General features: G+C 49.5%; 1 protein-coding gene across 1 annotated transcript in view; it reads left to right on the plus strand.

Annotated features, from left to right (window-relative positions):
- MEGF9 (multiple EGF like domains 9) overlaps positions 1-15,737 on the plus strand; it is a 47,225-nt gene extending 31,488 nt beyond the window's left edge. Inside the window, exons 3-6 of the mRNA XM_054284505.1 lie at positions 4,801-4,940; positions 9,185-9,328; positions 10,546-10,818; positions 13,998-15,737. Coding sequence (XP_054140480.1) covers positions 4,801-4,940; positions 9,185-9,328; positions 10,546-10,818; positions 13,998-14,446 — 1,006 coding nt within the window. The 3' untranslated portion in view covers positions 14,447-15,737. The remainder of the gene's footprint in view (positions 1-4,800; positions 4,941-9,184; positions 9,329-10,545; positions 10,819-13,997) is intronic.
- The last annotated feature ends 1,150 nt before the right edge of the window (positions 15,738-16,887 follow it).

Genomic DNA, 16,887 nt, shown 5'->3' on the forward strand with positions numbered 1-16,887 from the left:
ATCAGGGGTTGGACTCAGTGATCATGGAGGCCTTTTCCATCTGAATCATTCTGTGATTATTCTGAGTGGTTAACAGCATTGCTTTCCCACCAAAGTGTCTTGGAGCATTTGGCTTTCAAATGTGAACTTTTCCACGTTGCCCAGGAAGGTGTAAGAGAGATTCCTGCCCTGGCTGCTGTGAGACACCCCAGAAAATCAGCACTAAAGGAGCCTGGCTTGCTGGAGGAACACTCCATTTTTGGAGCCATGTCTTCTGAATCCTCCTAATCTTGCACAGAATCCTTTTGTCTTATCCCATCAAAGTGTGACAAAGCCTTTTCATGGGGTTTGTTTTAGAGATGCTCATGGTTCAACACGATTTCCCTCATTCCCACAGTGCCTGCTGTGAACTGTGGTGTTCCAGGGACACCCTGTGCCACCAGGGACAGCTGAGGGACATTGCTGTCACTGGGGCTTCCCCAGGGGACAGGTGAAGCTGGAGATGGCCAGGGAAGGGCTGGTTTAGCCCTCATTTCCCTTTCTTAGGGCAGTGTGGCCCTGCCCAGCTCTCCTGGGGCTGCTTGGGGAGATGCTGAGCTGGGCAGGGTGTGCTGTGTGCTCTGGGCTCCAAGGGGAAACAATAAATGCATTTGGAAAAACTCTTGTTGTAGGTTTTGCATGGTTTGAGACCCATGGGAGCTCCCTCCTTCTCTGCCTCTGCCCCAAAATCTGACCAATCTCACATGTTTTGAAAATAAAGGCACAAGAGCTTGGTGCTGTGCTGTTTAGGCTGGGTCTGACACGGCCAGGGAGTCCCTGGGCTCTGACTGGGCCTTTTCTGGTGTCTGGGAATTTATTCAAAATTAATTTCTCCATTCCTCCTCCTTGGGGGGGAAAAAAAAGAAAAGGAAGAAGAGGAATGATTGGAGCTCACTGAGGGGTTTCTGTCAGACCATTAACTGTGCACAGCTTGTCTCCCAACAGCCCCCAAGGCCATGGTCCTTCATCCTCCCATCCATCTTGTGCCTGTCATGTCCCTGCTAAAATCAAGATGTTTCTGTGCAGGAGGAGTGGGGGACCCCTTGCAGATGTGGCTGCTCATTGTGCTCTGTCTCAGATCACAAACACTTTTAATGCTTTTTTCCCTTTGTGATGAGGCCTTGAGTTCCTGTGCAGCCTGTGCAAAGTGAGGGCAGTGCCCCAGCTCCAAGCCCAGCCCCTCACTGTGTCCTTCCCCAGCCACCAGACCTGGCAGGAAATCACCTGCAGGATGCTCTGTGTTCCCTGTTCTCTGTGTTCCCTGTTCCTCAGACACTTCCAGGTGGATCAAAACTGCCTGCAGTCCTCTATCAGTGCCCAGGGCAGGGCTGGGTGTCTCTGCTGTGTCCCCTTGACTTCTGTACCTGTGAAGCTGCAGTCCTGTGTAAAATCCCAGCTCAGGGAACATTTGGTTGCCACCAATGGCACAAATCTCTTGGCAAGTGATGGGATCCTGTGGCTCTTTCCCCTTCAGAGGAGTGGAAGGGAGCTGTGGGGACTGGAAATGAGACATAATTTGGGGTGTAGGCTGTCCCTGCCCCAGTATTTTATTTACACTGCCCTGCCCCATGGCTGTGGGAGTGCTGCTCCCCGGGGTGACTGTGTCCCAGCCCAGCCCCAGGCTGTCTCCTGAGGCAGAACAGGGACCCTGAGGGTGCTCAGGTGAACCAGCTCCTGCCTTGGGGGTCCCAAATCTGCCATGTGGCCCTTGTCCCCAGGGGTCACATCATTCCACGCTGGCTCCAAGCCTTGCATGTGGCTGTCCCTGACCAGCAGTCACTGCCTGCTCCTTTGGCCAGTGCCTCACGTGCTGGTGATGGTTTTAATCAGTAGGAAACATCTGTAAGGTTGATGGATGATGTGATGGTGACACACACCACCTACACGCTCCCCAGAGTGAGTGTATTCATAAAAACCTGCTAGAAACCAATGCTGGCAGGAGACTTTGATTACTGGGAGTCTGGTTTTATCCCAACAGATATTTGTATCAATCCTTTGTGAGAGCTGAACGTTGGCTGGCCTCACAGGGGTTAATCATCATCTGAAGTGGAGTTGAGTAATTGATGTTGCTGCATCAAAACGTTTCCCTCTTCCCATCCCCCTCGTTCTCCCCACTTCCCCCCAAAAAGAAATTCTTGGCTGATACTCAAAATCCAGTTCAGTTCTCACTGTGCAAGTATTAAACTGTGGGTCTTTTCTTTCAGATTTCTGGATTTTTATGGGCACAATTGGTCTGTTAACAGGATTTTTTTTTTTTTTTGGTGGTTTCAATGCATTTATATCATTGACCTTTGCTTTAAAAAGTGTCTGACAGACTTTGCTGGGCTGGAGCTATAAAAAGGAGTGTTGTAAGGGGGCTTTATTCTGTGGAAGCAATGACCACAGGCAAAGCTTTATATTTGCTGAGTGATTTAATTCTTGCACATGCAGGACTTGGCTCTGTGCCATGTGTAACATGTTGAGAAAAGGTCTGTTCAAGAGGCATTCAAACCAAACTTTCCAAACAGTCTTTTTTTTCCCCCCTTCTTCTTTTTTAAGCTTTCTTTCCTGTTATTTCTAAGCTAACGAGTAAAATCAAGGGACTGTGCCCCAAAATGCTGAATTGAGGTCCAGCAGGGTCATTGGGGAAATAAAGCTCCTTGAAAGCAATGAAATGGGAGTCTGTGTGGAAGCAGGGAGGAAGAGGAGGGTGTCATTGAGAGAAAGGCTGGGTCAGGACATGAGGGAGTCAAACAGAGCTCTCTGAACTCCAGGCGGAAGCCAGGGAGGGTGAGGATGATGCAGCTCAAATGCTGCATCCCCAAAAGATGTGTTTTCAGGCTAAACATCAGATTTTCCTCCCCACTTGCTTTTCCCTGCCTGCCCCTGCCCTCTTACAGGAATAGCAGTAGCAGGCAGGAGCAAATATTAAAAAGCTGCTTTTTGTTTGCGCTGATTTTAAACACTGTGACAACGTTTGGATTAATGTTGGGTCTTGTGAAAAGCTCTTTAAAAGTCAAACATTCTGAGCTGCTTACCAGCCAAACATACTGAGCTGCTTACCAGCATGCCTTTGAATTTTGCATCTGCCTGCTGCACTTTCAGATAATGGCCTGGAGAGCAAGGAAACATCATATTTCTTTCTTCTTCTTGTGATCAGGCCATTAAATATCCTTGAGATTTCAGATTCTGCAGGTATTTAATTGTGTAGCCCCTTGGGCTGAGGTCCATATTTTGGTGAGTAGTTCCTTTTCCTTTGGCAAACAAACAAACAACAGAAATACTGAATTATGCTGATTTCTAACAGAAGCAATGTCTTGCCCAAAACATCTCAATCTACAGCATTTTACTTAAAAGCAACACATCAGCAGTGCATCAAACATCTATTAGTTTTAATCAGCAGATTTTTCTGGAGGCTTTTAGGAGCAAATTGTGCCTTGCTCAGTCTTTCCAGGAGGAGAGGGGGAACAATGGATGAGCTTTGTGCAGGCACAGTGAGAAATGCTGATTTTAAAAGGTGTTTCAAAGGTGTTTGGACAGGAGGTTACACAGGGGAGAGCTCAGAGGTGATGCAGCATGGAAGGGCTGTCTGTGGGTCTGTCTGTCTGTCTGTCTGTCTGTCTGTATCACCCCCTCTGCAGATAAATCCCCACCTGGAGGGGAGCAATGCTGTTTATTTGGGTTGCTGTGGTGGTTCCCTGCAGCAGGCAGGGCTGGGGTTCCTGCAGGTGCCCCCAGGGCTGTTGGGATGTGCAGGGGCTCTGGGTGCTCTCTGTCCCTTGGCTTGGCTGTTCCCAGTGTGCCCAGGTGGGATGAGGCACCTCCAGAGTGGTTGTGCCCAGGGCTGGATGGGAAGGAGCATTTATCCATTCCTGGGATTCCTCTGAGGGTTGAGCTAAATGCTGCCAGTGTATGAAGTCTGTTATGAAAGCAAAGCATTGGAAGCTCTCTGTGTGGAGAGAGGAGCACAGAAAGCCAAAGGAATGAGGGTAACCTTTGCTTTTTATAGCTCCTGGTATTTGTTTGCTCATGGCAGCCACCAGCAATGCCCTGTGTGTTCACAGTGCAGAGCTCCACCCTCCCTGCAGTCACACTGTGCCCAAGCAAACAGCTCCTGTCTGGGTCAGCTGGAGTGCTGGGGAGGGGAGAACCCTCTCTTGTCTCTCCTTGGCTTTACTGGGTGGAATTCAGCTGGAGAGAGGGGTCCTTGGAGATGGGGAAGGATAAATGGGATCATGGAGGAGGAGAGGAGGGAGTGCAGGTGGCTGACACCTGCCCTGGCTGGAGCCAAGCAGGACACATGAGCTGCTGCCCCAGCTCCCAGGGGAGCCAGCAGAGCAGCTGGTGAGCAGGGAATTGTCTGCTCACACGAAAATCTGGAAGGTGCTGCTCAGCTCTGGTGTGCAGGGGAGAGGATGAGCCAGGTGGGTGCTCTGGGATGGGTCAGGCACAGTGACCATGGGTGAGGCAGTGTCCTGCAGGACCCAGGGCTGGTGCAGGTGGAGCAGGGACTCCAGAGGGGCTGTGGGAGCATCTGATGCAAGGGAATGGCTCTGGGCCAAGGCTTTCTGGAATGAGCAATGATTTCTGGTGCCCAGCTGGAAATTGCTGTCAGGGCAACTGGCTTGGCAGACACTCGTCCTTTCTGGAAGTCCCCATCACTTTTTGGAAATGGTTGCCCCTGTGTTTCATGTCCTGCTTCCAGCAGAAAGGAAGACAGGGAGTCCCAAACCCTGCCTGCAGGTTTGTACCTTGGATGCCTCCCAGCACAGCCAGATCTCACTGTTTGTTTTTCCTCTGCAGCTCTGGGAAGTGCCAGTGCAAGGTTGGTGTCACGGGCCTGAAGTGTGACCGGTGCAGTGAGGGCTTCTACCGGTTCAACGAGAGCTCGTGTGAGCCCTGCCAGTGCAACAACCTCTCCCACAGCTGTGACAGCTCCACAGGTGATGATGTCCTCTTGTCCTTCACCTGCCCCCTCTGTCTCTGCTTGTTCTGTTCTCATTCAGCACATTCTGCTCTTGTCCCCTTCATCTACATCTCTGTGCCTTGCACACCCAAAATCTTTACCTTAAACTGAAATGGAAATGCAGGGTTGGGGTTGGTCTCCTCTGAAGGAAGGCAGTGAAAGCTGTGTGCTTTAGCCCAGAGCCCTAACTCAGCAGCCTGTATCAAAAACTGGGCCTCTATTGTTCTCTGCACTTACACAAACACACAACATGGGCTTTTAAAGACCTTTTGTTTAGCTGCTGTTTACCTGGAAACATACCCTGGGCTGGCACTGACGTAAGGGGACCTGCTGCCACAGATAACAGGATTAGAGCTGCTAAAAACTGCCAGCATCTCATTAATACTGCCCACTTTTTGTAAATTGGCCTTGCTCATTTTCTCTGATTATTTCTTTGACTGTCTCTCACTCAGATATTGATGGAGTGCAAACGTTGAGGCACCTGTGCTTGAACAGCTTATGGGAGGGCAGGGGGAGCCCAATTGCTTTGTAATCTCACCTGGAAGGAGAGATCCTGGAGGAGCAGTTCTGGGACTGCCTGCACAACCCCACTTCAGCCACAGCACTCACTTCAAATTCCAAATTCTCCTCAAACTCTCCTCAGAACTTCCAGGCTGAAAGGCAGTTCTGTAATATTTATCCAGGAGCTTAGAAAGGGATAATAATTACAAGTAATATTGCAGAATTTGTTGGTGGAGAGACAGAGCTCATGCAATCATGTACTTCTGGGCAATTTGTGCCCCTGTGTTCTCTCATGGGCTGTTTTTGCAGCAGAGGAATGCCCAGGTTCCCTCATGGGCTGTGTTTGCACAGAGGAATGCCCAGGTTCCCTCATGGGCTGTGTTTGCAGCACAGGAATGCCCAGGTTCCCTCATGGGCTGTGTTTCAGCAGAGGAATGCCCAGGTTCCCTCATGGGCTGTGTGTTTGCAGCACAGGAATGCCCAGGTTCCCTCATGGGCTGTGTTTGCACAGAGGAATGCCCAGGTTCCCTCATGGGCTGTGTTTGCAGCACAGGAATGCCCAGGTTCCCTCATGGGCTGTGTTTGCAGCACAGGAATGCCCGGGTTCCCTCATGGGCTGTGTTTGCACAGAGGAATGCCCAGGTTCCCTCATGGGCTGTGTTTGCACAGAGGAATGCCCAGGTTCCCTCATGGGCTGTGTTTGCACAGAGGAATGCCCAGGTTCCCTCATGGGCTGTGTTTGCAGCACAGGAATGCCCAGGTTCCCTCATGGGCTGTGTTTGCAGCACAGGAATGCCCGGGTTCCCTCATGGGCTGTGTTTGCACAGAGGAATGCCCAGGTTCCCTCATGGGCTGTGTTTGCACAGAGGAATGCCCAGGTTCCCTCATGGGCTGTGTTTGCACAGAGGAATGCCCAGGTTCCCTCATGGGCTGTGTTTGCAGGACAGGAATGCCCAGGTTCCCTCATGGGCTGTGTTTGCAGCACAGGAATGCCCAGGTTCCCTCATGGGCTGTGTTTGCAGCACAGGAATGCCCAGGTTCCCTCATGGGCTGTGTTTGCACAGAGGAATGCCCAGGTTCCCTCATGGGCTGTGTTTCAGCAGAGGAATGCCCAGGTTCCCTCATGGGCTGTGTGTTTGCACAGAGGAATGCCCAGGTTCCCTCATGGGCTGTGTTTGCAGCACAGGAATGCCCAGGTTCCCTCATGGGCTGTGTTTGCAGCACAGGAATGCCCAGGTTCCCTCATGGGCTGTGTTTGCCCTGCTCTGTGGGCACTGGGTCTGCGTTCCCTGGGGTGAATTCCTGTGTTCCCTTGAGGATGAATTACTGCATTCACTCTATACTGAGCTCTGTGTGCTGATGTCCTGCCAGTGCTGAGGGACACAAGGCTGTCACTAGAGCTGTGCACACATCAGCTGTCTCACTGATTTGGAGCTGGGTGTGTGGGTTTTGTGAAGGAGGAGGATAATCTGCTCTTCCTTTTTGTTCCCTCAATGTTCCTCCTGCTCCTGATTTATCAAAGAAAACCCAGCACAGACCTTGCTCCTGGGATGGGGCTGCTGTTTCTGCTGGGATTGCCCACTGCTGCCCACAGCATTGCAATGAAAATCCCTTATTTTGGTTAATGATTGATTGTTGATTTGACAGAAACTTTTTGCTTCTATGGCTGAGGGACCCAAACAAAACCAGAACAGAGAACGAAGTTGATTAAAAATTAGATTGGAGCCTGCTCTAGAGACTGCACTCTGTGTGACCTCCCCAGCTTTACATCAATTCTGTGTAGCCTTTGTCCAATTTTCAAAGTTTTTTCCCATTCATGCTATACTTTGGGCTCCCTCTGCTGGCTCTGCAGCCAGCTCCTGCTTGGCATTGCTCTGGCCAGGAGGAATATTTGAAATTACTGGGCATAAATAAATAACTTGGGCAGCAGGAGCTCCCCAGCTGACAGAGCTTCCTCTGCCACGACCCTTGTACTGTGTGTGTCTGTGCACTGAGGTGGGCTGGTGCTCCCCAGCTGGGGTCCTGTGAGGTCTGATCCTTCCTGAGGGCATTATCAGGATGAGAAGTGCCATTAATTATTAAGGCTCTCCGCAGTGATACCTGATTGCATGCCTGTGCATGCTCTGCCTGGCTGAGCAGCTGCTGACTCAGGGAAACACAGCCATTGCAGGGCTGCTGGGGATGGATGTGGGTGATTTCTGCTGATGGGAAAGACATTGCTCCTGAAATGGCCAAGGCAGCACAGGTGTGATTCCAGATTTATGGCCCTGGAGAGCACTGTCCAAGGCAGCCTTGCTGTGACCAGGCAGATGAACTTCCCTGTCCAACACATCCATCCCATTGAAATGGCTGATCCAGGTTTGCAGCTGGAGAAACCAAGCACAGCAGATAATTTTCCCTTCTAAACCTGACATCTCTCCCACAAAAACCACTGGCTCGTGCCTGACAGGCTGCTGAGGGAAGAGCAAACAGTGTGTGGGAGGTGGCGCTGAGCAAGGGGTGCTGGCAGGGCCCTGCTGGGTGGGTGAATCAGCCATTTCCTGGGTTTGCTTCCTGCCCTTGGCAGCAGGGCTGGCTGCAAGGACATGCCAGGCTGCCTGGGGGTGCTTGGCTGTGGAGTCATCACTGTGGGAATTGAGGAGCAGCAGCCGTGTCGGGATTGTGAGGGAGCCAAACTGTTCTGATATTAATAAGAAAATCTGCTGTGGTCTTTCTAAGAGTCAGCACAAACCTCAATCAGGATTTTTTCCTTGTGGTTGATGTTGATATGAGACTTCATCCATCCCCCAGGACTGCTGGGTCAGCTCAGTGGATCTGGCTGTGCTCTCCCACTGCTCTGGGCCACCCCAGTTTATAGAAAGAGCTGTTGCCTTTGCAGAATCTGGTACATGGGATTTAATCCAATCTTCCCTCAGCTCCCTGCCACCTCACCAAGGAGCCAGCTGAATTACAGCATGTTCCTGGTGATGGATGGGCTTTATATAGAGGCTGTGCTTTTGTAACTAAGGAGATTTTTCTTCTGGGTCACAGTAGTATCAAAATTCAATTTGGAGGCCATTAGGAGACGGTGCCTGTGGAGACACGGCACGTCGAGTTTCTGATTCAGGGGCTTCCCCAGGAAGGGCAGGTGGCTCATGTGAGTCCCCTCTTCTTCTCTGCTTCTCTGGGAAGGTCAGGGACTGCTGCTGCCTTGTCCTGGGGTGGAGGGGCTGGAGCCACACTGGTAGGATGGAGCTGCCTGTCCCCAGAGCAGGACAGTGGCATGTCCTCACCCCTGACCACCAGCTCAGGTGTACAGGTGTACCCAGGAAGAGGCTGCACACAAAAATCCACAGACATAAACCTCAGGGACCCCTCATGAGAGTGGGGGACTTTCAGCATCACTTTTCCATCTCACTGGTACAAATGCGAACTGAAATTGCTTTCCTTGAGGAGAATTTTAACACTGATAAGTTGTGTTTACCTGCAGTGACCTTTTAGTGCTGAGCTGTGGGGCCTCTGCTGGGGCCACCTGCTTTTTCACATTATCTGTGTGTGTGTGGAATGAGGGGATGAGCATCAGAAGGTCATAAGAGGCCAGGCTCATGTTTAGGCCAGAGGGCATCCAAAACCACCTGTGAGCTCTGATAATTGAGTGTGTTCCACGTGGATTCTTGCTCCAAATGTTCTGCTCCAGTTCCTGCTGCTGAATGTTCGCTTGTTCTCCTCTCTGTTCCTCAGGCACCTGCCTGGAGTGCCAGGAGAACACGGAGGGGGAGCACTGTGAGCTCTGCAAGGAGGGTTTCTATCGGGGCACCCAGCCTGCCCACGGCTGCCAGCGCTGCCCCTGCTCCACTGTGGCATCCACTGGCACCTGCCACTTAGGTGAGGCTCTTGTTTTGCTCTAATTCCTCATAATGAAGGCTGTTCTCCTCAGTTACATTGCCCCTCAGAGGGTGTCAGCCCAGTGAAGTGTTTTATAGCCTATGGAGCTCCTGGGTGTGGGCACTGGAAGCAGCACCTGCTGTGATGGGTCCCTGGTGCTTGTGTTGCCTCTTGTGAGAGCAGCTGTGCAGGGGAGGGATCAGAGTCACAAAATGGTTTGGCTTGAAAGGGATCTTAAAGCCTGGTTCCAGCTCCCAGTGTGTTGCTGCACTCTGCTCTGAAGAACCTGCAAAGTTTTGCAGAGAAGCTGCTGAGCTTGTGGCAGCCAGGAGGGCGGCAGGAGATGCTCAGCAGTGCCATGTAGCCCTCCAGACTTCTGAGTCTGCTTCTGAACATCTCCATGGGACTCCATGCAGAGATTCTCCAATGCAACTGAGACAAGTCAGAGCTGTCATAGTCATATCTAAGGCTTTTTTTGATATTTCCCTAATCAGTTTTGCAAGCAAGCTGCTTCTGGCTTTGTATAGGCCCAAAAGTTCCTTTGGATTGCAAGCATCCCTGATACAGTTCCAGCTGTTCTCTGAAATTGCCTATTTGAGATGGAAATGTTCAGGAATAATAATTTATTTCCTTAGCAACGTACTGAGTTTGCTCTGTGAGGCTGGTACAAGACATCAGAACTCCCCAAAGCTGTTTTTTCCCCTACTAACAGAGAAAATGCTGCAGTTCAGAAGCTTTGTTTTCAGCTCAGTATTTGAGATTGGTCAATACTTGTGGCTGCTGATTTTTGTCAGGGTGCCTTGTGGTCAGCCCCACAGAACAAACCCCACAGAACAACCCCCACAGAACAAACCCCCACAGAACAAACTCTACAGAACAAACCCCACAGAACAAACCCCCACAGAACAAACCCCACAGAACAAACCCCACAGAACAAACCCCCACAGAACAAACCCCACAGAACAAACTCTACAGAACAACCCCCCACAGAACAAATCCCACAGAACAAACCCCACAGAACAAACTCTACAGAACAAACCCCACAGAACAAACCCCACAGAACAAACCCCCACAGAACAAACCCCACAGAACAAACCCCACAGAACAAACCCCACAGAACAAACTCTACAGAACAAACCCCACAGAACAACCTCCACAGCAGGGGTGTCTCTGCAAGGGCTGTGGCACATCCCTGCTTTGCTTTCTGTGTTCTGCAGAGCCTGGTGAGAGCATCCCGAGGTGTGACCAGTGCATAGAAGGGTACACTGGCCTCAACTGCAACCAGTGTGACAAGGGCTACTACAACTCAGACAGCATCTGCACGAGGTGTGAGTGCAATGGGAACGTGGACCCCGCGCTGTCCCCCAGCGTGTGCCGGCCCGACAGCGGCGAGTGCATCGGCTGCCTGTACCACACCACGGGCTTCCACTGTGAGCTCTGCCAGGAGGGCTACACCAGGGACTCCCCGGGCACCAACTGCACCAGGAAAGGTAAAAATGCTGCTCGAGTCAGTGGCAAGGCTCACTGTGCAGCTGGACAAAGGTTGGAGAGGGAATGCTGGTAATTGTTCGTGTTAGTTTAGGTTCATCTGGACTCTGGTGCAGAGAAGAAAAGCAGATCTTTGTAACAGAATCAAAGAATGAACTGGGTTGGAAAAGACCTTAAGGATCACCTAGTCCAACCTATGGCCTAACACCTCCTCATCAATTAAATCATGGTCCAGGCTTTTTTAAACACATCCAGGGACGGTGACTCCACCACCTGCAACTCCAGCACACAGTTGTTGGTGCCTTCTGGCCTTGAAGGGTGGTTTAGAGTTAGCTCTGTAACCACCCTGATTCCAGACCCTGACAGTCACTGCTAGTTAACAAACTGGAAAAAACCCAATCCATTTGTAGCGTATTTAATGTACAATGAGAGAAAATGGTTCTGGAGTTGCTCCTTCAGTGGTTATGTGGAGGTTGGTTTTCATGGTGGATGTCTAACACTATGCATGGAAGCATTGCCAGTGTGATGTATTAGATGAAAGAACCCAGAGTTCAGGGAGGTATTTGGGCACAAATTTGTCCTTGTCATGGACAGAGATTCAGTTCAGATCTTCCACCAGGAGCTAACGTGGCTTTCACTCCTGTGCTGCTCACTTGGGTGTGTAATCACAGAGTCCTTCTCTGCTCAGGGAGATGATCAGTACAACAAAGTTGGATGCTCATTAGCTGTAACAGGGCTGGAAATGGCAATTTTACATCAGCTCATCCATGATCTGGATTTAAAAAAAGACTGGACATGGCACTTGGTGCTATAGTCTAGTCGAGGTGTTAGGGCATAGCTTGGACTTGATGCTGGAGGTCTCTTCCAACCTCATTATTCTGTGATGCTGTGAAGGCACATAGAGAGGATATTCAAAGGACCAAAGCGAGTGTTTCCAGCCCTAGAGCAGGTGGTGCTCCTGCTGCCATGGGGTGGCACAGCAGGGACTCACCCTGGTGCACTGTGGCTCTGTGCCACCCAGCCAAGCACCGCAGCCTCCCCGGGGCCAGGTGTGTGGCCTCCTGCCAGAGCTGCTCCACTGCAGGAGGCAGCAGCAGCTCCGCAGAGCCAGCGCTTCAATCAAGCAGCTGGATGTGAGGCTCCTGTCAAAGCTGCCAAAGCAGCCCATTGAGGGAGCAGCTGCTGCTCTCAAGGAGCTGCTCTGGGACATCTGGAGGGCTGGCAGGGCCCCGGGAGCGGAACAGGCAGCGCCGTGTCACGGCCCGGAAGCGGCGCCGGGGCCAGAGCCCCGCACTTCACCACGACCATCCTGGGAGTGCCAGGAAATGTCTTCACCCCAGGCCTCCCTGCCAGCCCTGAGCTGATGCTGACTCACACATAAAGCCCAGAAAAGTGCTGTTTCCTTGCTGGTGAATCAGCCATTGTCTCGGTTCTGTTTTTTCCCTACTTACAGCTTTGCCAGGGATTGAGTGTTGGTGAAGGAATTTGGAAATGATGACTGAATTCCTCATGCCCTTTTCCCAAAGCCAGAGGTTTTCCAGGAACTTCTTGCTCCTGTCATGTTGCTTCCTATTGCAAAATTTTGCCTGTCATGCCATAGAGAAATGCCTTCTGGCATTCAGCACCCTGAGTGTTGTTATCAGCCTGAGGGAACAGAGGAGCTGCTGCAGGGAGGGGACTCTGAGCAGAACCTCAGTCAGGTGTGTGATGCCCCTCCAGAGGAATTTCTTTCTCAGTTGCCTGAACTGGGAATGTGACAGCCCAAAGTTAACTTGTGGGAGTTCCCCTGAGGGCCCGTGGCAGGGCATGTGCTGAATATTTCCAGCTCCTGTTGCCATTGGAGATGGAACTTTGTGCAAAATTAGTCCTTCGGAAGTGACTCTGCTCCTCAGTCATAATTAGGAGATGTTCAGGAGAGCTGGAAGCTGGATCTGTACAGCATGGCACCATCAGCTGTAATTGCTGCAGCTGTACATGGATTTAAAATGAAGTTGCTTTTCTCTTGGCAGGAAGAGAGTGGGAAAGAGGATGCAGAGAGTCCTGTGGAGCAATAGGTGCAGAGAACATTCTGGCTGATTGAGGCTTCAGCTTGTGGAGTGTTCCTGTTGCCTGAACTTGAGAATCTAAAATAGATCAGGTTATTCATGTGAGGAAATGCTTTATTAGCTACATTTGTGAGCTTAATGCTACAGATTTGTGGTGCTCTCTGAGGCCTGTAGCTCAGCAGGTTTGATGCAGGCGTAATGAATTCACATCCCACTTCTGAGATCTCAAGGTTATCCTGACTCCTGAACTGAGAAGGGAGTTTATCCATGGCTGCTGGAAGCAAGGCAGGTTCTTGTCTATTTAGGAAAAGACAGAGCACAGTCTGATAGTTCCCATGTTCTGATCCTTCCTGAGGGCACCTATGCCAGCAGCTGAAACCAAACCAGGATCCCAAATGGCCTCTGCTGTGTTCAAAAGCTTCTGAAGGATATCCACAATCTTTTTTTGTTGGGATTTGGTGACCTCCTGCTTGTGGCCATGTACTGGGGATCTCCATGTGGTTTGTGTGTTTGACTTCGTTCAAAAGCAGAACTGAGGTTATTTTGCCCTTTTACCTAAAATGGTGCAAACACTGAACCCACTGCAAAATGCTGGGATGGCTGAGTACTTGTGGTTCATTTCTTCAGTTTTGATCTTCTTGTTTGTACAAGTAGAAATAATAATACTGAGAACAAAGTCCTACATCTGGTGCACTGGCTGTGAAGGGTTGAAGCTCCTGGAGTTGCTGTGTCTGAGTGTGCAGCCCACACAGACACCAAGGGACACGTTGGTTCAGAGTCTGAACTTGCTGAGCTTGGTAAAGCTCCATTTTCCTGCTCTGAACAGGAGCTGGGCTGGGACTTGCTGTCATCATGAGCTCCTGTATGAACACTGGATCATGACTGCTGTACCTGTCCCTCAGCACCAGGCTTTTCGGAGCAGTCCTGTGGGCACTTAGTACACAGCATTGTATTAAAAAACCCCACACACAGCCCTGGACAGACATTTTCTAAACTGCTTTGAAAAAATACCAGTTTAGCAGTGTAGCCTTAATTGCCATAATAACTGTGATATTAAATGTCAAATCTCTTACATTTGTGTTCGATTTTCAGCTCAGCAAATTTTTTTATTGATAATTTTTTAATTTGTTTTGTAGAAGTCACTCCAGAACCAAGGGAGTTTACAACTTCAGCTCCAAATACCACCAAGGCCACATCCTTTTCCACGGCAGTGCTAAACAGTACTTTGTCACCAACAACTCTACAGACAATATTTCCTATAAGCTCCTCTGACAACAGCACCTCTGCTTTCGCTGATGTTTCATGGACTCAGTTTAACATCATTATTTTGACAGTGATCATCATTGTTGTGGTCCTGCTGATGGGCTTTGTGGGTGCTGTCTACATGTACCGTGAGTATCAGAACCGAAAACTGAACGCTCCCTTTTGGACCATTGAACTCAAAGAGGACAACATCAGTTTCAGCAGCTACCACGACAGCATTCCCAACGCCGACGTGTCGGGGCTGCTGGAAGATGATGGCAATGAGGTGGCCCCCAATGGACAGCTCACGCTGACGACTCCCATGCATAATTTTAAAGCTTAAAAGTCATCCAGCTATTCCAAAGTTTGCTTCTCAAAAAGTTCCAGGGCTTGTGGAAGGGGTGTCAGGATCCGTGCCAAGGCTCCGCGCAGAGGAATTCGCTCTTCAGATGCTCTCTGGTGCAAGGCGTGCTGGAGCTTGCAGGTGAACAGGAGACAGTGTGGTACACCTGAATTTCAGGTAGTGTGGTGAAATGCACTCAGTGTTCTCCATAAAGATCCATAGAATTCACTGTTGTTATAAACTGAATTGAAGCTTTTTTTATGAAGAGGTGGTGGGGTGGAGAGAGCAGAACCCGATGAGGAGTCAGAAGCTACTTGGTTTCCAGCCAACCCAACACTTCTGTCTTCATCCTTTAGTTTGAGAAGTAGCTCATGAATTAACAGTGGAATTTCAGGAAACAGATCTTTGGAAAAGCATCATCTTCATTCCTGACAGAAACTTATTTGAAAAGGAGAACAAAAAAAAAAGGGAAGTAATTGTTCACTGTACTACCAAAAGGCAAGTAGGAGGAGTGAGGTGCACACTGAAAAAGTCACCATTATCTGTTCCCACTAAGCAGGGAAATGGGAAAAAAAATCTTAAGAACATTTGAGTTAGGGAAGAGACTAAGCTTTTCCCTTTCTGAGTATTTATACAGGGTGATGATGCTATTGAGACATAGCAATCCATTTTTTTCTAGAAGGAGTTAATGAACTTGTATAGTTTCTGTGCAAGGGAAGACGACAAGACATCTCAGGGTTGCCATGTAAAAATAAAAGCCAGGCTTACTACCCTACCCTGATAGAAATGGTGTGTTCTGTATATAAAATGTAATATATCTTCTTGGAATTGTATTTGTAATTATTTGTAAAAAAGACAAGCAACCAACTGACCAACCAAAAAAATCCCCAACAACAAAACCATGAGCCCCTCCCCACCCTCCCCCACTCCCCAGGTCATGTTTTATCCTCTAGGTTTTAATTGTACAGCGTTAGTGACATTGTTTAAAAAAGAAAAAAATCATGAGGATTGTTCAAAATACTGTAAATGAGATGGCAATATTGTTGGAGCTGGGCCTCTGGCAAACACCAACTGCTTAAAGCTTTTCTTCCACTGTCATTGAATAACTTCTTTTTTAGAGAAAATGTGAGTGCTCCCTACTTGTATCTGTCAAATTTTGCCATTCCTTCAAATACAGAATGAATACCAGTGTTGCCATGACTAGGGCTGAGTAGGTGTCCAAAAACTGGATGCACCAATGTATTCCTTGCTTTTAAGTCTCTCTACAAAATGCAAATACACTGTCACAAATACACTGTCACAAATACACTGTCACAGCCACCCTGAGAGCCTGGGCTCATTGGCTGAGGGTCTCCCAGGTGGGTGCTCATCCTGTGGAGGGATCCCAGTGCCATCCCTGCTGAGCTGACACGGCAGAGGGGACGTGCTGGAGGGCTGAGCTCAGCCCCTTGGCCTCCTGAGGACCAAAGGTCTCCTGGATTTGGGTGGGAGCAGCTTTGGGATGAGGAGCTCACAGGACCTGATGTGAATTTCGAGGCTCAGAAGGTAAAAGGCACAGATGGTTTTGGAATTTAAAGCAGCACAAGGTGGTGGTGGGGAATCAGCTGTTAATAAAGCACTGCAGGGAACAGGTTTTACAGATTGCCCTGGTTTTGGTGGGAGGCTGGTGGGCTGTTAGCAGAGAGAACTCACAGGCAGCACTGCACGGAGGTCACACCATGGAGTACCTGCAGTGTGTGTGCTTCGGGGCAGGGGCTGTGCCATCTCTCCCATCCCTGGAAATCAAACTTCTGCATGGAAACAGGGCAAGAAACAAATATTTCCAAATCCTCACTCTTGCCCAGCCTCAGAGCTGCAGCTGCATTGCTGTGTGTGGTGGGGCAATGGTGAGACAGAAGCTGGTGGATGTATCCTCTGAGCCAGGAAAAAGTGAAAATTTCTCCAGATGAGAAATGGTAGAGAGAACATGTTGGTTATTTATTTGTTTTCAGTGCTGTGAGGAGGTTTCTTTTATCTTTGGAAACTTGGCAGGGGGGGAAGTAGGTGATTCAAAAACAAGCTCAAAGATGCCATTTCTGCCTCAAAAACTTGCTGCCTGATTTAAACTTGAGGCATGGCAAGTCAGAATGAAAATTGTTAAGGATGACCAAGGGAAATTATGAGGGCAGAATGTAGAATTGCATATAAAGCAAAAAAGCTGATGGAAGAGCTCCTGTTGCCTGCAGTGGGCCAGGGTGAGGTCCCATATTTCAGGTAATAAATCTGGCTCCTGTCATTCAGAGCAGTGTTACTTTTAGCTATAAAACGGGGGAGGACTGGAGGAGAAAATCTGGATATTGCTAATCCTTGAGTTACTCATCAGACTTTTAAAGAGCAGGATGGTGACAAGACAGAAAATTTCCTGGAAGTTGTAATTATTTAGAGGTGCTGATCTAGTGATA

The sequence above is a fragment of the Melozone crissalis genome, unplaced genomic scaffold (genome assembly GCF_028551555.1).
Source record: "Melozone crissalis strain CALT ecotype California unplaced genomic scaffold, PUWL_Pcris_2 ptg000041l_1, whole genome shotgun sequence".
NCBI classification, from domain to species: Eukaryota; Metazoa; Chordata; class Aves; order Passeriformes; family Passerellidae; genus Melozone; species Melozone crissalis.